The sequence below is a fragment of the Hippocampus zosterae genome, chromosome 7 (genome assembly GCF_025434085.1).
Source record: "Hippocampus zosterae strain Florida chromosome 7, ASM2543408v3, whole genome shotgun sequence".
Lineage (NCBI taxonomy): Eukaryota > Metazoa > Chordata > Actinopteri > Syngnathiformes > Syngnathidae > Hippocampus > Hippocampus zosterae.
The window spans coordinates 8,270,780-8,294,135 of record NC_067457.1 but is presented as its reverse complement, the minus strand read 5'-3'; the positions used below and the strand labels follow the sequence as shown (position 1 = coordinate 8,294,135).

The window sequence follows — 23,356 nt, the reverse complement described above, 5'->3', positions numbered from 1 at the left end:
TATTGACTTTGTTGCTGCTCTTGCTCAAGTGTTGTTGTTTTTTAGACCTCTTCATCTCGCCATTATGGTTTTAGCTCTTGGGCCTTGTAAGTATTTATTTTATCTTTGATTATGCTCATGTTTTTGTTTCATGAAATTGGACTCCAGTGATTTCATTTATATCTTGGGTCTTCTATTTCCATGCCTTTGCAAGTGCTTTTTGTTAACTCATTCAGTACCTGCCAATTCCGGACCAAGTCTGAAAAAACGTTTAAAAACGTATTTGGGAGTGAATGAGTTAATGTATTGTTTTTTCTGGTTCATTTTGATCAGCGATTACTGTTTATATTTTGTTGGTGCGGGTGTGCTGGAGCCTATCCCAGCTGACTGGACGAGAGGCACTCATTGCCAGCCAATGTGATTTCTTGCAATGTACAAGAAAGTATGCAAAAATAAAATCAATTATCAAAAAATTGTTTCCTTTCGTATTGTTCGTTAAAGGGAAAACAGTCATTTTGGTCTTGACAAAGGCCTGCCACTTGAGCATGCTCATTATTTTACACTTCAGTGAGGTGACCACATTTGTTGTACCATCAAAAAAAAATAAAAAATAGACATCAAACATTTGCCAACCAATTACATGAGAGCGTCAGAGATACTCAAAACAGCTCTTCGTCTGATGCAGTACGGGTTCTACGCCACCTAATCACCCCTATGGTTGTCAACATTGCGTTGTATAGCTCTAGAGATAAAAACAAGACTTAATGCATCATGCTGATTTATTCCACTACAGTTGCACAGCAAAACAATTTGTTGAAGTTAAGATATCCATTTTTACTGAGCTCAGAGTTGACATTGACGGTCCTCTGAGTCGAGATGTTCTGGAGTTCTACTCAGCGTCAGCAATCTAGGCCACAAAATGACACCAGAGAGAAGAGAAATCTATTTTCATTTTTCAGAAAGTAGTCAATCAAAAATGAAGGCTTCATAATGTCAAACTGGAGTTTGTGTGTGAGTGCACATGTGTGTGGTTGTTTTAGCGGTGGTTGTTTGAAACAATATGCAAATAAAATTGAATTGAGGGTACGTATTCGAAATCATCCAATTTACATTTAGTCGTGGATTGAAATTTCATTAAGTTTTACTGAATCTGTATTTCTGCACCTAATTCAAAAAAGAAAAAAAATTTATAAGTATATGTACCGTATTTTCCGCATTTCAGGCGCACCTAAAAGCATTCAATTTTCTGAAAGGCCAACAGCGTATAAATAAAGCTGCACTGTATTGTATTACCTCTCGCGTCTCTCCATCTAGTGGATGCATAACAACCCAATATTGTAGCTTTTATTCTCTGTGCCTTATATATGAAAACAGTTTTCATATACAAGGCCATTCATTGAAGGTGCGCCTTATAGTACGGAAAATACGGTATATAATGTTGGTGCATGAAGTTACCCTTCCAAACTCTCTGCTTTTGCTTCTCATCTTATTGACTTGAGACTCTGCAATATCTGCTCGCTCCTGGGCCTCTTCCAGATCATGTTGGACCTTCCTTAATCTAGCAAGATTAACATTGGCCTGCTCCTCCTGTAAAAATGATAAGTTTGAATAGACATTCTTGGTCGTGCATCAAGCTTATGGGAGAGTCAATTTAAGACCTTACCACTTCCTCGCTCTGCCGTTTATATACTTTGACTTTAAGTTGCAGTTTATCAACAAGGTCCTGCAGTCTCACAATAGTCTTCTTGTCCTCTTCCGTCTGGTACGTGAGCTCCCTGATCCGCCTCTCGTATTTACGAACTCCCTTGGTAGCCTCCGCTGCTCTTCTCTGTTCACTCTCCATTTCACTTTGCAGTTCACGCACCTGAAACATTCACCCAAACTCCAAGAACTAATCTCTCTCATCAATGTTGCCACAATTTCGAAACATGTTCTGATACCCGAGCCTCCAGTTTCTGCAGCTGCTTCTTGCCCCCTTTCAGTGCAAGGCTCTCAGCTTCATCGAGACGGTGCTGCAGGTCCTTCACCGAGGCCTCCATGTTCTTCTTCATCCTCTCTAGGTGGCTGCTTGTGTCCTGCTCTTTCTTGAGCTCTTCCGCCATCATGGCTGCCTGCATTTAAATAAGCTAATTTTAAAAAAGATTTTAAAAATGGAAATTTGGAAAAAGTGTATTGTTTGGATGTGAGTCAGTCTACAAAAATGCTAAACATAATACTCGGTCACTGATGGTGGTACACTTGCTTGACTTCCGTGAAGACTCATTCCCCACTCAATAATGGTGTTGAATGTGCGAGTGATCGGTTGTCTCTCTTGATATTAAACGTGGCCTGTAATTGACCACAGTTGGGTTTCGTGCACTTTTGGCCTAAAGTCAGCTGGAATAAACTCCATTGGATGGATATGACACTTACTACTTATCGCTGGATTCAAACCCAGTCAACAAAGAAAATACCGGAACCAGTTTTCACCCACGGGAAAATGAAATATCTCCAACGCCATCCTTACACTGCTTAAATCTAATCAAGTCTGTATTTGTCTTGTATATGGGGCTTCCTATGATATGCTGTAAAATCACACTTATAAAATGGAACGGTAACCAGTTTCAGCTCTTCAGCCCAGCCAAATCCAATTTTAACCCAATGTACTGGGTCAAAATAATGAACCCAGCCTTGGGTAAAAGTAACCCAACCTGCTCAAAAATCACAGCGACCCAGCGAGCAGGTGAGGAAAACAACCCAGCATTTAACGTGTAATCATGAAGTGTGTTGACAAACGCAACATCATGTGATATTTACATCCGTGATGGCTTTCTTTGCTTTCTCATCAGCGTTACGAGCCTCTTGGATCGCATCCTCCAGCTCACTCTGCAGCTGGTTAAGATCCGCATCCAGCTTCCTCTTCTGGTTGAGGAGACTCGTGTTCTGTGTTCCCGTTGACACAACAATGACAAATAGTTACGGCAGATTCACAAGCTGAGGGGCATCATGTTAATGTGTTCCAATTCAATTAATTCAACCTGCGAATGCAGCAGCCCGCCTCTCTCACAGGCATCAGCAAGTTCCTGTTCAGCTAATTTACGGCTTCTGTCCGATTGTTCCAGCGCGGCCCTGAGCTCTTCCACTTCGGCCTGCATCAAGATGTTCCTGCGCTCCAACATGGCGACCTGCTCCTTAAGGTCCTCTTGGCTGCGCAATGCATTATCCAGGAGAAGAGTTTGCTCCTGCAGAAAGAATGAAACGTTTTATGATTTTGAAATGTCTAAATTCCGCTCTGTACTGAAAGCTGTTGGGATCTTGTTTCACCTTGAGGTGGACTTGCATGCTCCTCAGCTGCTTCTGGGCCTCAGAAGCCTGCCGATTGGAGTGGCTCAACTGCATCTCCAGCTCGTTCAAGTCAGTCTCCATCTTCTTCCTGATTCGCACAGCGTCATTCTTGCTGCGTACTTCGGCATCCAGGGTGGACTGCAAAGTGTCCACCATGCGAAGGTGGTTGCGTTTTATCTGCTCGATCTCTTCGTCCTTCTCAGCCAGCCTGCGATCCACTTCCCCCTTGACTTGGGTGAGCTCGAGTTGGATACGGAGAATTTTGGATTCTTCATGTTCCAGAGAAGCCTGCAATACAAAAGTGACAGATGTGAACGCTGAATGGCAGGTATGGCTGCTTTTGTGGCTTGTTCAAGGCAGGTGGCTAACTGCTTAGCTGTAACATTTATCTGGTCTGGAAGTGTCGGAAGATTTTTGTGTGATGATGCCACGGAACTGCTGTACTCTTACAAAACTTATTGTCTTCATTGTCAAAAATAAAATTACCTCAGCCTCCTCCAAAGCAGTCTGGATCTCAGTTTTTTCAGTTTCTGTATGTTTCTTCGTTTTCTCCAGCTCATGCATGACTTTGCCATTCTCACCGAGTTGGTCAGAAAGGTCAGAGATCTCCTCTACAAAGCATATTTCAAGGGCTTATCAGAATTACATACAGTAAATGTTTTCACACACAAGCATAACAAAAAAAAACTTACGCTGTAGGTTTGTATTCTCTCGTTTGAGGACATCGAGGTGATCCAACGCTTCTTCATAGGAGTTCTTGATTTTGAATAGCTCCGTGCTGAGGGTACGGCATTCCCGTTGTGAGCCTTCCAACTCAGCTTGACTTTCTTCAAACTTCTGTCTCGACTCAGACAAAATCTAAACAAAACATCATTCTTTGGTTGCCCAAATGTGCAAACATCTACCCAGTAGCAACGTTAACGACCGTATTTTCTGCACTATAAGGCGCTCCGGATTATAAGACGCACCTTCAAAGAATGGTCTATTTTAAAACTGTTTTCAGATCAATACAAATGGCATTACAAAACAAGACAAATGAAAGACAAATGTAATGAAGACAAATGATTCAACAAAAAGGAACACAAACCTCATCGGCTCACATCCACATGGGGCTAAATATCCTTAGAGGTCTTGCTTGTCTGCTTCTTCCTTCGTTTAGTCAGTAGTTAACTATGTTTTTGGTATTATCTTGGTTTCGTAATGGCTGCGCAGAGCTCATAAAGTTGTTTGCATGTGTATTGGCGAATGCACATGTCAATTAGTGTCAGGCAGAACCCTTATTGATTACAATTGGTTCCTTCTAATAATCACCACGGGATGGCATAGGAACACTAACAGGCAAACCACTCAATGGGGAATATAAAGAGACTGTGTAACACCATACGAAAGGCACATCAGATGAGAGGGCGCACTGCGAAAATGGAATGCTTTTAGGTGTACCTTATACTGCGGAAAAGACGGTAATCCTCCATTTTCATTCAGCTAAAAGTGCACTGACTGACATGCTATCGATCTGACCTTATCAAAGCTTCTCTGCTTTTTATCCAGGAGAGCTGCTTGCACGTTGGCCCTTTCCACTTCAACCATGAGGTCGTCCACTTCTCCTTGGAGCCTCTGCTTTGTCTTTTCCAATGAGGAACACTTAGCATTCACCGCCTCAACCGCCTCTTCAGTGTCTTGCAAACGTTGAGTGAGCTTTTTCCTGACCCAATGCAACATGACAGAGTTCAGGAAAAATTCCAAGCATGTTTTGGGTTTTTTTAAATTTTTTTGGTCGAACACTAACTTTGCGTCTTCCAGCTCATCATTGCGCTGGATGGCGTCAGTCTCATATTTTGCTCTCCATTGTGCAACCTCAGTGTTGGCTTTCGACATTGCCCTCTGGAACTCGGATTTGCTCTCCTGTTCTTCTTCAAACTGCTCCCTAAGCAGATCGCAGTCGTGACGTGCGGATTGGAGAGCATGAGCCAGGGCGCTCTTAGCCTAACAGAAAGGGATTATCATGTTATCAGGTTACAAGGGTGCATGAAAGGGTTAAACAAAAGCAAAACTTGAAGAAGCCTCGTTATTGAGGTCATGTTTTCATCCGTCTGGGTTTGTTGATTAATTTGTGTGTGTGCAACTTCCTGTACTTTTTTGAGGAGGACTTTTTTTTTTTTACTGACCATCCAATCCCCATGGACTGGCTACTATTTGATTCTATATGCTAATTAGCCCCGAAAATGTTCATTCCTTCAGCATTTTCAAACCTTTGTCTCCTCTTCAATTTGTCTCTTGAGCTCCTCAACTTGCTGAGTGAAGGCAAGCTTCGTCCTGGCCATTTGAGAAAGGATTGCTTCTTTCTCCTCCAGAAGACGAGAACACTCACCTGCTCAAGAGTTCAGCTCGGTGAAGGGAAAAGCAGAAATGTGTCATCCGTAAGACTGTGAATCTGTATTTTACCGTTTTCATTCTGGAGCCTTGCCCTTTGAGTGTTCAATTCAGTGATCAAACGAGAGTCTTCGTCATGTTTGGCCTTGTATTCACTCAATTGGTCCTCCATGGAGTGACAGAGCTTCTCGTAATGGCTCTGGATTGGGTGAAGAAATTCAGAACTCATTCATGAAAAAAGTGAAAACATCAATGCGTAACCATTCCCAAGTTTACCTTCGCCTTTACCGCAACCTCAATGTTGCAAGACATGTCATCGACCTCCATCTTGTATTCACTCTTCTCCTTCTCCAGCTTTTGTTTGACCCGTTGGAGGTTATCGATGTGCTCCCCCAGTTCGGCAACACTGTCGGCGTGTTTCTTCCTCAAGGCGGCGGCGATAGCCTCGTGATGGAGCGTAGACTCCTCGAGGTCCCGCCTCAGTTTCTGAAATTCCACCTCGCGCTTCTTGTTCATCTCGATCTGAGCTGCGGTGGCCCCGCCGGCCTCCTCCAACCTCTCGCTGATTTCCTCAAGCTCCCGTGTGAGTTCACCTCGCTGTCTCTCCACCTTGGCACGGGCCACATGCTCTGCTTCAATTTCCTCTTCTAGCTCTTCAATGCGTGCCTACAGGGAAGAAACCAATTCAAAATAATACAGTGAAACTCCTCTATAACGAAACCTACATGGGCGAAGATACCCCCTAATGTGAAAAAATCTTCATGCATTAACACCACTCCCTTTCTACTGCCCCCTCACACATACAATGAAAAACAATAAATCTTTGGAAGAGAGGGGTAAAAGTGATCAAAATGAAAGACGCAGCAAGCGGTGTCACAAGCTGATCATCTACAGGCCACTGATGCAGCATTTCTTGCTAAATAAACATCAACCAAGTATTGACTAAAGGAATGAAAATACCGTATTTTCCGTACTATAAGGTGCTCCGGAGTTTAAGGTGCACCTTCAATGAATGGCCTATTTTTTTCGTATATACAGCGCACCACATTTTAAGGCACAGAGAATCGAAGCTACAATAGTCCCTACGGTTGCCTTATCCATCCACTAGATGGAGCTATGCTAAGAGTAATACAATACAATACAGGTTATATAGAGCGTTCACAACCGCTGCAGCTGTAACAAAGCGCTTTTCAGAACACTTAAAATACTATATCCAAGAAATTAGAATATTGATCCATATAAAAGGTGTATCGGATTATAAGGCGCACTGTCTGCTTTTCAGAACATTGTATGCTCTTAGGTGCTCCTTAAAGTGCGGAAAATACGGTATTTATCAGAAGGCGATCACCTCTATGTGAAAAATTGCTTTGATGGGTTGTTAACGAATATTTCTTTTGAGATTGTGAATTTGGGAGTTCATTGGGCGGGAAGATGTGATCATCACTATCATGAGAAATAACACCAGATTATTTCACTCTGAATTGCAAATAATGTGCAGTATGTCATATGTGCATTTCTTTTTTGGAACGCTGTCATTTCTTGGGTGTCTTGAAAGGCGCTTATAAATATAATGTATTATTATTATTATTATTATTTATGAGTTACCTGCAGCTCCTTGAACCTCTTTTGAGACTGCACCGCTATACTCTGCTCATCTTCAATTTTGGATGCGAGTTGGCTTAATTCAAAATCTTTCCTGAAAATGTCAAAAACAAACACACCAAATCAGTGCCATCATAATGCGATTGCTGAGCTGTTTAAATACTTTCATGTCGGGGCTTACTTTTTCAGGTGCTCCTCTACTATTTGTTTGTCGTTTTCCAAATCCATGATGGCTTCTTGGGCTAGCTTAAGATCTCCTTCAATTTTCCTCTTTCCCCTTTCGACCTCCATGCGGTTCTTTTTCTCTTGTTCTAGAGACCCTTCCAGCTAACCCATTGACAGAAATTGGATTAATATTACAGGCGTTGTAATCTGACTCGATTTCGATTCAAATAATTCAAAACCAACATCGTCAACTTGTTGCTCCAGCTTCATCTTAGCTTTGCTCAGAGAGTTGACTTTGTCTTCCTCCGCTTGCAGGTCTTCCAGTGTCTGCTGGTGGGCCTGCTGCAAGGCTGACTTCTCCTTGGATAACTTGGCAATGGTATCGTCCAGGGAAGACATCTCTTCTGTCAAATTTTTAACCTGAATTAAAACAAACACTTTGAATAAACATTCCTTTTTGGCTCCACAGTGTGATTGTTTAGTTGATGCAAACCTTGTTTTCAGTGGCATGTTTTTCCTTTTCAACTTTGGCCAAGGTGAGCTCTAAGTCATCAATGTCTCTTTTCAGCTCAGAGCATTCGTCCTCCAGCTTCCTCTTCTTAGCGGTGAGTTCAGAATTTACCTCTTCCTCATCCTCCAGTCGTTCGCTCAGTTCTTTGGTTTTGGCCTCCAACATAATCTTGTTCTTGATGAGTCCATCACATCTTTCTTCTGCATCTGCCAGGCTCTCGCCTTCCTAGATTGCAAACGACAACACAACAAACAATGCTAATTATTACCCTCTTCTGTGTATCTGCCTGTCCATTCGTTCATACATCCCTCCTTCTATGCAACTTTATTATATTGAACATGAGTAGTGAAACAACTGTTCCACTCATTCAAATGCCTAGTACGTTTTTTTTAAAGAGGGTTAAATTTTCCCAGATTTACTCATAATGCAAAGGTTACTTATCTCCTGATTCAATCTTTCAAAGCCAACTGCAAAAATCTCACAAACATTCACTTTTTAGCAATCGTTTAAAACTTGTGCAAGTGCTCGTAAAATGTCACCTGCGAGAATTTGTGAACCCACACAGTGGATCTGGCATCAAATAATTTGCCACGCCACACTTCGTCCTGCTTTTTGGGCTACAAACAGATTTTCTGGAGCATAATTTGTGCACCCTATAACCTGATAAACTGTCCACTGTCCGCTGTGCCTCAAAGGGTTCAAATGGCTAGGCTATATTATCTATTTATGCACCAAATGTCCTCACTGAAACTACCCATGGTTTTCATTCACTCATCAAAGACATTTTCACAAAATCTGTACTCACAGTTTGGATCTGCAGGCACAAGTCATTCTTCTCCTGAACCAGAGACACCATTTTGGCTTCCAGCTCCTTTCTCTTCGCCTCAGATTTCGCTAAATCCTCTTTGCACTTTGCAAATTCTTCCTTCATCATGGCCATTTCCTTCTCTGTCTCAGCGCTTCTCAGGAGCGGCTTGATCTTGAAGTAAAGCTTCATCCATGGCCAGTGTTTGACATTCATGAAGGAGCGAATGTTGTACTGGATAGTGTAAACTGATTCTCTACACATGTATGGAAATCATGCGATGAGTCAACGGAGTTGTCAGGATTTTGGGTTGCTCAAACACTCCTTACCTCCTCTCGGTCATTTGTTGGATTTCCTTTCTCCTGAGAAAGCCACGACACAAGGCTTGAGTGATGGTGATGAGGGAGGCCAGTCGTTCATCCCTCATCTCTTCTAAGAGACCTAAAAGTCCTGCTTTGAAGAACACCTACAGGACCCCCCCCCCAAAAAAAAACTTTTTATCATCTCGACTTCAATTATGGAGCATTATGGAGCTCGTTTGACTGAAAATACCTTTGTATGCCCAAATCTATACTGTGTATGATCCACATCTATAGATCCTAAGAGCTTCTCCGCAGCTTTCTTGTTGTCAATGAATTGACCTTCAGGAATAACGCTGGCATTCAGTACTTTGTACCTATCGGAAAACAAAATTAAAAAAAAAATACAGTAGATTAACACTTTCATACACCAAGAATGATAACCTCTAACCTGATAACACGAGAAGCTGTCCACTGTAGTAATCACTGTCTATGAAAGGGTTAAATAGGACATATTGTACTTTTTTTGCTATTTATATTTCATGAAATGTGGAAAATGTGTCTCCAAATATCATGAACACCTGTTTCAAAGCCACTGTCGCCTTGAGCAGAACAGGCAGGGACTATTATATCACGAGCATCACTGCCCGGCTGCTGAAGTCGCGCACTCACATTTTCTACAATTGCTTTGTGACATGACTGAAATTCAACATAATTACACTTTGCTCACAAGTTTTCTCATTGCTTACCTTTGCTTGAAATCCCCATACAAAATCCGACTGGGGAAGCCCTTCCTGCAGATCCTGATTCCCTCCAGCACACCGTTACATCGGAGCTGGTGTATCACCAGATGGTGTTCCATGATTCCTAATTGACAGCCGCAGTCATAATCACTTTGCCTCCAATTAAATTAAAGTTATATGAAAATTGTGTTGCAGGATTGCACAACCATCATTCCGCCCCCTCTCTGTGCATTTATTTGTTTACAGAATCCCCCCAAAAAATGTGCAACTAACTCAAGCAAAAATATGGCCATCGGAATTTTGATTCTTTTTTTTCCATTTTATTTTCTTCAAATCCCCATCATCCAAATAATTCTAAATATGCAGTGTCAAACTCATTTTTATCATGAGCCACATTTTAGTGACTGTTTCACTTGCGGGGCCGTTATGAGTGAAACCATATAAAGAAGTCAAGAATAACGGTTTATTCAACTTTGTTGAAGTTTTTGTAATGAACGGTTCGGTTACAAGAAAATGCTTACAATGTTTCTCTTATTTATTAAATACAAAAATTTTAAATTTGGGTCGAGATTTTAGCAAGCATCATGGAAGTTGATATGTTTGATTTGCTTTTGCGGGCCACAAAAAATGATGAACTATTCTAAACAGTCTCCTCCGAATATCTAATGCTCTCAGAAAGTAGCTTACTGATTAACAGAGAAAGACATGCACCAAAAATATAACAGTATTTTTTTTTATCTGTTGAAATTCTCCCAAATGTTAATGATAATGTTGAACTAAAAATGTATGATCATGAGGAAACAATAAATTGCGACTGACTGGTGTTCTCTGAATTTCTTGAACAACTTTCCTGAATGACATTTGATGAGGCGAGTGTATCATTTAATAAGACACAAATACCTGGAGTTTTCGTTTCATTCGGAATGAGACACCTTACAAAATGCGGATGGGTACTCCTGAGATTTGTCATGAGCTTCCCAAGGTTCTCCTGTTGGAGAGAATCATTGTCATTCCAATTTTCCAAACTTCCCAAATAAGTAATATTTTCAAATGATATTACCCTAAAGAGAGCTGAAACAGTTTGGAAGGATGAGCCCTTCTTTTTGGCAGCCTTCTTTACACTTCCTCCAGCAGAGTTGTCTGACAGCAAATGTCTCGTCAGATGTTCCAATCATAAAAGAAAGTAATAGAATTTAATTTCTTACCATCTGATGAGGAATAACTGCTATAGAGAAACGCCAGTAGCTTTAGGCCCGCCTTCTGGAAGAGCTGGACCACAGTTTCATTGAGCGGGTCTTTGTTTTTGTCTAACCAGCCCGTGATGCTGTAGTCAACTGTGCCGGCATAGTGCACCAGAGAGAAGTGAGCCTCGGCTTTGCCTTTGACAGGCTTGGGCTTTTGAAAGTTGTTTGACTTTCCAATATGTTGGTCGTATAGTTTGTTTTTGAAGGTGGTGTCTGACGCCTTAGGGAACATGCATTCCTCTTCAAGGATAGAAAAGATTCCCATTGGCTGTGGTGGGCAGAAAGTAGAAGACAAAATGCATGAGTGAACATTTCTCGACAAAGACAGGATTCTTTGGAAACCACCTTTTCAATGAGTTCTATGCAAGCAGCCAGATCCATCCCAAAGTCAATGAACTCCCACTCGATTCCTTCTTTCTTATACTCTTCTTGCTCCAGCACAAACATGTGATGGTTGAAAAACTGTTGCAGTTTCTCATTCGTGAAATTAATACACAGCTGCTCCAGACTGTTGTACTGTAAAACACAAGCATTTTTTGACTTTTAATAAAGGACTCTGTCGTGATTCCAATAAATGGGAATGGGAACGTACGTCAAAGATCTCAAAGCCGGCAATATCCAAGACCCCGATGAAGAACTGACGCGGCTGCTTGGTGTCCAACATTTGATTGATGCGGAGGACCATCCACATAAACATCTTCTCATAGACTGACTTGGCCAAAGCACCAATGGAATTGTAGACCTGCACAATGATATAAAAGTACCGTATTTTCCACACTATTAGGCGCTTGGGAGTATAAGGTGCACCTTACTGAATGGCCTATTTTTAAATGGTTTTCATATATAGTGTGCACCGCATTATAAGGCGCATAGAATAAGATGCTACAATAGTGGCTACAGTTGCATTATGCAACCACTAGATGGAACTACGCTAAAGGGAATACAATACAATACAGCTGAATTTTTATAGAGCCTTCACACCATCTGCCACTGTAACAAAGCGCTTTGCAGAACATTTAAAATATTATGTCCAAGAAATAAGAAGATTGATCCACATATATAAGGCGCATCGGATGATAAGGCGCACCGTCGGCTTTTGAGAAAATTGAATGTCTTTACATGCGCCTTATTATTATTACACTCTCTGCGCTGCTTCGAGTTATAATTGGAGGTTGGTGATGACATTGGAATGATATTTCCAATACCTGTTGCACGGTCTGTCCTTTGGTCACATACTCGTTCCCAACCTTCACTCTGGGGTAACACAGTGCTTTCAATAAGTCAGCCGAGTTCAGACCCATCAGATAAGCTGCTTTGTCAGCCACTGATGAAAATGAAACAGGAAAATCAACAAAATATGATGAGAGTTTATTCATTACCCATTGCGGAACATAGCGCTGAGTTCGGATAATCCAAATTACCCTCTGTCCCATCAGGCTCTGCCTGCTCCTCTCTCTGCTTCTGCTTGAACTTCATGTTTCCATAATGCATCACAGCACCTGTGAGCTTGTAAATGCCCATCCGCTCCTCTCCACTGAAGCCAAGGGTGTCAATGGCACTCTAAAAGAACAACATGACAAAGCCCCTGACCGGTATAATCCCTCGAAATGAGCCTACGATGTTTTGTTTGAAATGTTGTCTTACATGTGTAGCCAACAGCTCATCACTGTCATCAATGCTGGCTACACTGATCTCCCCCTGGCTGACAAACGGGTAGTCATACGGGTTGGTGGTAATAAGCAGAGCCTCTGGAAGGATCATTTGGAGACGGAATGCATTAGAATGTCAGTTGCAACAGTCATTAAATTTTTATTGAAATGTTACCTATTAGCTCGGGCTTCTTGTTGGACATGATCTGGTAGAAAATATGGTAGCTTCTCTCTGCAGACAGCTGGAACGTCACTCTGGATTTTTCCAACAAATCTAACCGAGCATGAGTTGATCATAAACAAAATGTCATTGCTAAAAAATGCTGACAACTCCAAATTTTATTGAACTCACATGTTTCAATATCAGCTGAAGCCAGTTTCCCTGTTGTACCAAAGTGAATTCTGATGAATTTTCCCTGAAAAAAATATATGTATAAAATTGTTCTTATTGGGAATTCACTGGCTGTATCAACTCAGTGCTGTATTAAAAAAAAAAAAACATTCAGCTTTACACCGACTAGACTAGACTACAGACTACTACACCTGTAGAACTACAGTGTCATGAATGTTATAAATACCGTATTTTCCACACTATAAGGCGCTTATCAAGCCGTATTTTCCGTACTATAAGGCACACCTCAATGAATGGCCTAGTTGATAACGGTTTTCATATTTCGGGCTTATTGCATTAGACGCAGCATTGGACAGAAGCTACAATAGTGGCTGAGATTGCGTTAGGTATCCACTAGGTGGAGCTATGCTAAAGGGAATACAATACAATTCAATACAGCTTTATTTATAGAGAACTTTCACAAACACTGCAGTTTAACAAAGTACTTTAAAACACTTTATTAAATCTGAATATTGGATTATAAGGTGCACTGTCGGAATGCTTTTAGGTGCGCCTTACAGTGTGGAAAATACGGTAAGTACAACCAATGATATTGTTTGGCCTCTGTGGAGTGTTCTACTGAGTTTCAGATAGTCATTTTTTAAAAATCAGAATGATTCATGATTCTATTGCATTGGATTTCATTATAGAAATACAGTGCTGTTGCTTTACTCACAAAACGTGAGGAATTATCATTTCTGACAGTCTTGGCATTTCCAAAAGCCTCAAGCAGAGGATTAGCCGAGATGATCTGATCCTCCAGATTTCCCTACAACAATAACAATAAACTCAAAAGACATATTCAATATAAAATCTTAATTTGCTTTCATGAGAAGGTTAAACACAAATCATTTCATAGTCACCTGTAACTTGCCAGTTGCACAAGAGTCTTTCTTTTTGTCCCCAGACCCTGCAATTGTTGCAAAGTACTGAATGACACGCTTGGTATTGACCGTTTTCCCTGCACCGGATTCTCCGCTAAATGAGAGAAAGAAACAGGAGTCATTTGTGGTTTGTTTGATTCCATTCATCAAACACACAACTTACGTAATAAGGATTGACTGGTTTTCTCGATCTGGAAGAAACAAAAGCACAGTTCCATTCTAAATTGCGTTGCTTGGAACAAGATGCAGATTTTGATTTTTTTTTTTCTCCTCGTGTTAATAATGCAGGCAGTTTACCAGTGAGCATGAACTGATAGGCATTGTCAGAGATGGAGAAGATGTGTGGTGGGGCCTCCTGGCGCTTTTTGCCCCTGTAGGCCACCACGACCTCTTGATTGTACACCGGGAGCCACTTGTAAGGATTCACGGTGACACAGAAGAGTCCGGAGTAGGTCTGAAAGCACACCACATACGGTGTTTTATTTACCATATTTATTTTGTAGCTGAGCATTTGTGTATGCTTCAAGGATATTAACCCTTTCAGGGACGGCGGTTACTACAGTGGACAGCTTATCGTGTTTATCAGATTCCAGGGTGAATGAAAGGGTTCACCATGCAGCATGTTTCATTTAAAAGCACATTGGATGAAAAAAAAAAATAAATGTCAGGTATCAGAGTGCTAGATCAATGGATTACCATCCCCTCGTTTGCAGTTACTGGGTTAAAAAGGAAAATATATTTTCTTGGAAAAAAAAAAGGGGGCAAAAATTAGCTGAGACCAGGGATGTCAACCTAATTTTTATCACGGACCAGATTTTAGTTACAGTTACCCTTGGAGGGGCGTTATGACTGAAACCATACAAAGAAGTAAAAAATAACGGTTTATTCAGCTATTGTTTAAATGGCTGTAATGAGGGGTTTGGTCACAAGAAAATGCTGACTGTATCACTCTTATTTATCACAAATGAGAATTTGAAATTTTGGAAGAGATTTTAGCAAGCATCATGAAACTTGTCATCTTTTTTTGTTTTCGCAGGCCACATAAAATGATGTGTCGGGCCAGATCTGGCCCCGAGGCCTTGAGTTTGACACGTATGGTTTAGACCAGTGGTCCTCAACTAGAAATGCTGTCGGTCCACTTTTTTTTTTTTTTTTTTTTAAATAAGACCAAGGTCCGGTCCCATGCACGGCGGCCATGGGGAGCAGGGCTATATTCCCATTTAGTATGGTCAAGCCAAGCTTTTACAAATCAACACTCCTCACAACCCACCAATAATGGGGTACATGAAAATAACAATTATTCACTTTGCCAGTACACAGCAAATAATGATGATAATAATATTGTGTTGAGGCAGAGGAACTCTTTTATTTTGTTAAGTTGTGCCTACTTAATAATAGAAATAGCCCTTTTAGGGAAATAAGACATTTTTACTTTAACTTTGTTAAACAGTAGTTGTCTTTTTTCCCCTTAATTTAACAAAAACAAAACAAAATACTAATTTTACCAAAACAAATACTAAACATGAAAACAAAAATATCCTTTTCCCGGTCCGCCAGTTGAGGAAGAGGGGTATATGGCATTGTATACATCAAACCAAGTTATTTTAACTAAGATGATGCAGGAAGCATCTTTTTTTTTCTGGGCAGCTTCACTAGATCTAGTTTAAATTGGTATTTAAAAAATGTAATTAGTTTAGTTGAAGAAGCATTCCACCTGAAAATTCCCCAAATGTTGTTGTGACCGCCAAGGAGGTTCTGATGAGAGAATTTACAGGTTCGGGCAATGAGCAATGGAGATCCAGCATCTCGATAGCGGGTTAAATCCACAGCTTTTGCTTTGCACTAATTTTGAAATATTGTCCTTCACAATGAAAAAAAAAATAATAATAGAAATCAGTGACAGGATTTTATCCAATTCTGTCCTGATTTCAAATGGTTTGGTCTTGGTGGAGGTCCACACAATACTCGGCAACTGCTTTGTTTAGAGCAATTATTTTTAGGTATGGTAACGACAAGTATGTCGAGAAGATTCAACCTTGCAGGTCAGAAATCCTGACAAAAAACAAGATGAAAAATTCCACATCCATTTCTTTTTTTCTTTTTTAACATGCGCCATTTTAATAAATAAATAAAATACAAACTTCCGACACTCACGTAAATCATCCATGCTGAATAACGCTCTTTGAGGTTGTACAGCACAGCAGCCTCATTAAGGTGGGTCATCATGGCCATGTCCTCAATTTTGTCAAATTTGGGTGGATTCATGGGGAAAACATCGTCGTCCGTCGCCGTGACAACCTGCAATGTTTAATCACGGTGAACACAGCTCAATCCGGAGTGTGCATTTCTTTTCCGCTCGACCGTACCTTTCCCGCATCGGTTTTGACAGTCACTTTGCCTTTGTCTTTGTTCTGTATCGTGCCTTTAACAAAGAGCTCCTTCGAATCCACCACATAAACTGAGGTTTTGGCGTCAAAAGGCCGATTCTGGGCCTCGATCCGCTCCCGTTCGGGTCGCCTCAGGTACTGGGCGGCCTCCCCAAACACAGCCATTTCAGCATCCATTTTCAAATTTGCGCTTTTCTCTAAAGATACATATCACAATTGTTATTCTGTCAACAATGGGATTTTCAAGAACTATCTGCTGGAAACATGACCGTGAAGTCTATCACTCAGTGCCCCCGAAACAATTAAACAGTCGAATGTACTTACCGGCAGAAGTCTCAGCTGAAAAATGCAAACGACATCGGCGCTAAAGTCTTTTATAAGGTCTCCGACACCTATATTTAGGTCAAAGCCATGTGGCGGGTCGAGAAGGGAGCGATTACTTTGGCATGTGGTATAATGGGGATATCACTGAGCTTTTGTTGTAAACCCAAGGCACGGAGTAACTGGGATTAAGGATTCCAAAAAAAACAAATAAATATGAATGTCAAAGGATAGCGACCTCTACAAGCGATACAAAAGCTTTGAAACAATTACGGCTCCGTCGAAGATGATTCGGCCTTGGCAACCAGCACAACACACACAAGCGTTGCAGTTGTCCTCTTTCACTGTATACCGGATGGGAATCTCAGAAAGCAAAGTCAAAAGAGCTTTAAAATAATGCCTCATCATAGGCCTGATTAGTCATGTTTTGGGGCAGGGACAGGGGGATGCTGGCCCGACTGGGTTTATTGTCAAAGTATGCGTCAAGACAACATCATAATACCGAGGGACTATTCCGAATGTTCCATTCTTAACGTTTGAAGGGCATACAGTTAAGTCATTACTTTTTTTGCAAGCTGCCAATTTTAGACTTTGAGATATTAGGCAGATATAAATGGCATTGATTGGCATATGCATCAAAATAGATGTGACTAAAAAGCAGCACTCGACATCGCTTTGGCTATTTTTCCTGATTATACACCCCATGCCCCTGCAGTGGTTCACTTCAGAGAAAAAAAAAAAGTTTCTCTGTGCTTTGTATGTCTAGCACACAAGTATAGAACTGACAATAAACCCTCTTGAAGCTCTTCAAGTGACCCGTGTTGTAAGCATTTACAATTCCGGGACACTGAAAGCACCCCACTTCTTGCATGGACCTCATACTCACCAGACACCATTGAGAAAGAGTAGACCAACATATGCCATACCTGGGAGGTGGATGGATTGCCTTGGCAAAGGAGAAGGACTCACTAATACAGATTTACACGTCAGATTTTTCAGCAGACAATAGCAGCTGCAATGTAATAAAATTTACAATAATATAACAATGTAATACATATTGTTAACCCTTTCAGGGGACAGCGGTTAATACAGTGGACAGCTTAGCATGTTATCAGGTTACAGCAGGGGTGTCAAACGCATTTTTGTCGCGGGCCACATTGTGGTTTTGGCTTCCCTTGGAGGGCCGTTATTAATTTTGGGAAACCATATAAATGTTGAATCACACTTCCACATATGACAAACACAGCGCACGACAAATTGATAGATAACGAGTTTTAACACCAGAAGTCAAGAATAATGACTGTTATTGCGGATTACATATGACAATTTGAAATTTTGGTTCAGACTTGAGCAAGCATCATGGAACTTGACATGCTTGATTTGCATTTGCGGGCCAGATAAAATGAGGTGGCGGGCCAAATCTGGCCCCCGAGCCATGACTTTGACACCAGTGGGTTACAGGGTGCATGGAAGGGTTGAATTCAACTCGTAAGAAGGTCCGTGAGCATAACAAGATGAGGAAAATGAAAATGAATTTGATTTCACAGGCCACACATTTCTTATGCAAATGATTTGGCAATACTTTTCACTTGATGTGAAAGTGAATCTATCCTCTGACAGGTCCGTGTCCCACTGCTCGGTTTTTTTATCTCGAAGATGCTTGTTTCAAAAAACATATCCAAGTGCGGGGAGGCGTGGCTCAGTCGTTCCCCGACCCGGAAGTTGGTGGTTGGTTCGATCCCCGGACATTTGAAACATGTCACAGTGTCCTTGAGCAAGATAACGAACCCCGAGTTGCTCCTGCGTGTAGCGCTTTGAGTACCGGAAGTCGAAAAGCGCTCATCTAGTTTTTACTCTGGCGATCGAAAATAATTAATTCATTCAGTACCAGCCAATTCTGGACCAAGTCTGAAAAGACGTTTAAAAACGTCTTTGGGAGTGAATGATTTAATAGGCACTCATCTCAGCGCAGAATGTGCAATTCTCTTCTCAGTTCGGACATGACCCCTGACCATATAAAGAAAAAAAAACTTGCATTCCATTTTTTTCAATGTGCCTTCTGGTGGGTAAGATACTGTAATAGGACTGTGACAAGTTACACGTGTGACAACAAGCCCGACCCCCTCTCATCCCCCTCTTATTATGATAGTCTTTGAAGTGATGCATTTAAACTGTCACTCAGTTTAAAATCCCTTGTCAGGGTCATGCAGGAGAAAATGAGATGATTGTAAACTGACAAGAAGGGTGCTAAATCATGAACAAGCAGGCTATGAACCTTTCAGCTTACATTGTTTCCATCTTAAGTGTGGGAGTCCATTGAGTTCGATATTCTTAGGGACTGTCCTCAAGGTTGACAATGCAACCTAGAGTGGTACTAAGTGGATTAGCACCACAGCCACAAATTCCCCACCGCCTTGTTTTAACAGCCGCGCGTGTGTGTGTGTCTCTCTCTTTTGATCGAAATGGTTTTGAACAGCACCTCGTCATATGGCTAAGAAAGCCTGGCTGAATGCTACGGATCGCGACAAGACTTTATTGTAATCTGTCATGTAACAGATGGTCAAAGCTCATGGTTTATGAGTAGATGTCAAGTCGAGTTCAAGTTGTCTAAATAAGGGGGTGCTAAGCACGGAGTCGCGCTCTATTATCTGTCTGAGATTGTGTTTTGATACAATAGTTTCTCCCGACGCTAAAAGCTTACGACTGTCATTTGTGCAAATGCAGCCAATCATTTGCCTGCGAATGGTCAATATTAAATTTGTTTTCCACGTGGCTTTACAATTTTTTTGTTGTCTTTTGCCATAATGCGAGAGTGCGTTGTCAGTATGCAAATATTAATTATGATTACATACAGTATATTTGACAATAAAGTTTATCCAATCAAATCCAATTATTTTGTATCTTGGATAAACTTGAAAGGCTTTAATAAACCACCACCATGACCACCAATAATAATGATTAATAAAAATTATAAAGTAAACTTGGTGAGGCTCCAGCTCCCCAAAAACCTGAACAGGGCAAGCCGTTTAGTAAATTCATGGGTGGATAATAATACTGTATTTGAATGCGCAAAACAGTAAATTATCCCAATAATATATTGTGATGATAAGTAAACTTTTTTTTAATTGAGTATTTTTGTTTTAAATTTTTGCTAAACCGCCCAGTCATACAGGAACATCCTAGAAGAGCATGAAAACAATATAGAATATAGAATATATTAGGACAATATGGACATGTTTTCTTGATTAAATTAAATTCACTAACTAATTCAGCTCGGGGGACGTTTTTTATTTTATTTTATTTTATTATGAATCAAGAATCCAACCCCAGGTCCGTCTTTTTTAATGTGGTAGGAGACAGGAGGGTCTGAAAATGGTCTGCACTGAATGACTTAATATTATTATGATTATTATCACGAATCATAATAATAATTCTGTCTTGGTGACGGCCATTTTTGAGCGTCATGAACAGCACATTCTCTTCCTGTCTGATTCGCTGTTCGACCACCTCCAATTTGTACATCTGGTCCACGGACATTATCAGTACCATCCACAAACACTCAAAGCTTTCCAACACGTTGGCCAGACGTCTTTTGACAGACTTCTCTGCATTGAACACCTTGCAGCCACATGCTCTGGCAGACTGACTCCATCAGAACTTTAACCTGGATGACCAGATCATTCTCTGGATCTTGGATTACCTCACTCACAGAACACAGAGAATCCAGACCTCTGCTCTATATAATCAATGTTACAATAAATCATGTGTGTTGTAACCTAATGTAATGTAAGGTATGCATGTAATGAGTAGTTATTAGTGCAGAAATGTAAATGCATCGTGCATACCAGTGTGTTGATTCCACCACACTCCTTGTACTTTGTGAAATGTATTTATTTTATTTATTGCTTATTTATGTTGCAAGCGTGTGTCAAATACTGTGTTGCTCTATGCATCCATATTGCTCACTCGAATAAATAAAGGTTTTCTAAATCTTTGGTTAGTATTCGCAGTACTTTACATTTGTTACGATGCAACTATGATCAAAATTTCGTCGCCGCCTTTTTGGCCTTTAAGAGAAACGCAAGTGTTTAGAGAAACACTTTTCGCGGTTTACAGAAGTCACCAAAGCTTATGTAAACTTATGTCATATTATTAAGTACCTGTATTATCATTTCATGGTTGAGCGTCATATTATTTCACGTTAAGATTACCTAAATTACATTCTGTTGTTTAATAATTGCTGAGAATAATAAGAACTGAGACAAGGTTCTATGTTGCTAGCTTCTGATTGGCTCAAGAAAATGAAAGCAGGAAGTTGTCGAGTAAGTGTGTTTTCGATCGTACTGCGGGGCAGGCGTTTCAAAATAAATCTGCATCCAAACAGAGTCCATCTCCTTTTGCCGTTTCTTAACGTAGAGCCATCCATTCATAAATAACGAACCCCTCAATTTACACTTATAAAAGTCATGTTCTGTATTACCTCCCGCCTCTGAAGATAATACTTGATTGAAACTTTCTTGATTTGAACTTTTACCCTCTGTTGCGACTCTATTAGTTATTTTGAAGGTACCAAGCCGGAAATGAAATAAGGGCACACTACCACTGACACAACGTGAAGCTAACGTCTCCTAAATTGGCGTGTAAGAAATGACAAGCAATGATGAACGGGACTTCTCGTAACACGTGATGGGATGACGTACACTGTACACTTGCAAAACTCCCATAAGCACACCATTGTTGGCCAAGAAAAGATCGGCGATGGACGACAGTTGTCAGCAAGCGCCACTGTTTACATTCGGCGTGATAGCCGACGTTCAGTACGCCGACATGGACGACGGGCTCAATTTCAGCCAGACAAGAAGGCGATACTACCGAGGTAGTCTTGGACTGCTCAGAAAAGCTCGGGAGAGCTGGTCTCACTCGTCTCCCCGTCCAAAGTTCATTATTCAGCTGGGAGACATCATCGACGGGTTTAACAAGGAACGCGGCGCTTCCAGCCTAGCACTGGAGAACGTCTTGGAAGAGTTCAGCCTCAGTCCCATTGAGGTGCATCATGTTTGGGGCAACCACGAGTTCTACAACTTCACTAGAAGCGAGCTGTTGCGATCCAAGCTGAACAGCTCCGTCCTTGCCGACACCAGCCTCAGTGGAACCCGGGCCGGTGGAGATATCTACGCCTATAGCTTCACTCCCTTCCCCGGGTTCACATTTGTTGTGTTGGACGCTTATGACGTAAGCTTGCTTGGTGTCGATGAGGACACTGTGCAGTACCACGGTGCTTTAAATTGGATAAAACAACACAACAACAACGAGGATCTCAACTCCCCACCGGGTAACCACACAAAACATATTGTAGACATTTTCTCCGTGACGTCAAACGTACTTCCCCTGTGGTAAAACGACTGTACATTAGCTAATCAAAAAATGAATCGACTCATCATCAATCATGAAAATAATCATTAGCGAGCAGGCCTAAAGTGGTAAAATGTGTTATACACACACACACACACACACGGACTCAAATAAAAACAGCATTTGTGCTGTCACACCATTAGTTTTGCTCCTTTCACAAAAAATGGCTTGAATGTTTTTTCTTTCCTTTTTTGTACTTATCCCAGGATCATTTGATGACATGGAGCAAAGGTTCTCAAAGTTCAATGGTGGTTTCAGCAAAGCCCAGCTGGCCTGGCTCGAATCTGTTCTGACCTCGGCTGACAAGAAACGTGAGAAAGTCACCATTGTCAGTAAGTACTATTTTTTTACTACCTTTGCAGCAGCATCCGTCGATCACGGTGACAGAAAAGTTAATCGGTTTATCTGTCAGGTCACCTCCCAGTCCACCCGTTCTCCACAACGCCCGTGTGCCTGGCCTGGAACTTCGATGAGCTCCTATCCACTATCCAGGCCCACAATTGTGTGGTGTGCTTCATTGCCGGGCATGATCATGATGGTGGATATTGCTTGGATAAGAGGACAGGAATTCACCACCTTACGCTGGTGGGAGTCATCGAGACGCCACCAGACAGCAACGCGTTCGGCACCGTCTCCGTGTATGATGACAAGATGGTCTTGAAGGGAATCGGGAGGATTCCAGATATTGACATTTTCTTTCCTCGATTACCCGTCTGTGAGGCAATGACAACCAAAGATGACTAAACTTTTTATTTACCGTGTAGGCTATCATTTTGCACGTACATTTGACATAATGTATGTCAACTTACAAGGTGGGTGATTATGAGGAAGATGAATCTGCCAGGCAACATTGTTCAACTTGAATTATTCTGCACTGAACTGAGTACATATTATTGTCAAACAAACGTTTGATGAGGTGAAAAACGACACAGTGTCGTCAGGGCATATGTTTCACACACTTGTAGCACTTTTATTTTCACTTGCAGTATCTGGTAAATTTTGAATGCACTGGAAAACATTTTGGAAAACAAACATTTTGATTACAAATAAAACAGTTTGCTGACATTTTATTCATTTGATTATTTTTAAATCACTGGCATTTTACCTGTCACATGCATTGTCTTAACGTTTGCTGCGACATTTCTTTTGTGTGTTTTTTGCGAGCTATTCTTTTTCTAGTGACAATGAGCTCACGCCGAAAATGCTGATTTAGATTACTGACAAGATGTGAAGTAGAGCATAAAACACATTTGTGGACTCATTTGTACTC

General features: G+C 41.1%; 2 protein-coding genes and 1 long non-coding RNA gene across 3 annotated transcripts; 2 read left to right on the top strand and 1 right to left on the bottom strand.

Annotated features, from left to right (window-relative positions):
- Nucleotides 1-740: 740 nt before the first annotated feature.
- LOC127604819 (myosin-1-like) lies at nt 741-18,272 on the bottom strand. The gene is made up of 38 exons (XM_052072141.1): nt 16,333-18,272; nt 16,121-16,264; nt 14,264-14,420; nt 14,130-14,157; nt 13,946-14,060; nt 13,759-13,851; nt 13,044-13,107; nt 12,867-12,965; nt 12,687-12,790; nt 12,464-12,602; nt 12,248-12,366; nt 11,635-11,784; nt 11,388-11,558; nt 11,004-11,310; nt 10,859-10,938; nt 10,699-10,786; nt 9,805-9,922; nt 9,309-9,432; nt 9,086-9,222; nt 8,757-9,012; nt 7,934-8,176; nt 7,684-7,860; nt 7,457-7,602; nt 7,279-7,369; nt 5,950-6,339; nt 5,746-5,872; nt 5,553-5,671; nt 5,090-5,286; nt 4,822-5,005; nt 3,996-4,161; nt 3,790-3,914; nt 3,283-3,591; nt 2,997-3,200; nt 2,776-2,901; nt 1,920-2,090; nt 1,643-1,843; nt 1,435-1,566; nt 741-886 (listed from the first exon to the last, which is right to left on the bottom strand). Exons 1-38 carry the CDS (start codon nt 16,528-16,530, stop codon nt 869-871), a joined length of 5,817 nt encoding a protein of 1,938 aa, XP_051928101.1. The 5' UTR covers nt 16,531-18,272; the 3' UTR covers nt 741-868.
- Nucleotides 6,546-9,065, top strand: LOC127604825 (uncharacterized). The gene is made up of 4 exons (XR_007963415.1): nt 6,546-7,216; nt 7,275-7,908; nt 8,009-8,045; nt 8,919-9,065. It is a non-coding gene; the product is annotated as an uncharacterized LOC127604825 (long non-coding RNA).
- Nucleotides 18,273-21,251: 2,979 nt separating the features above from the next.
- Nucleotides 21,252-22,843, top strand: adprm (ADP-ribose/CDP-alcohol diphosphatase, manganese-dependent). Its single transcript, XM_052069958.1, has 3 exons — nt 21,252-22,006; nt 22,293-22,418; nt 22,499-22,843. Exons 1-3 carry the CDS (start codon nt 21,433-21,435, stop codon nt 22,828-22,830), a joined length of 1,032 nt encoding a protein of 343 aa, XP_051925918.1. The 5' UTR covers nt 21,252-21,432; the 3' UTR covers nt 22,831-22,843.
- Nucleotides 22,844-23,356: the final 513 nt, after the last annotated feature.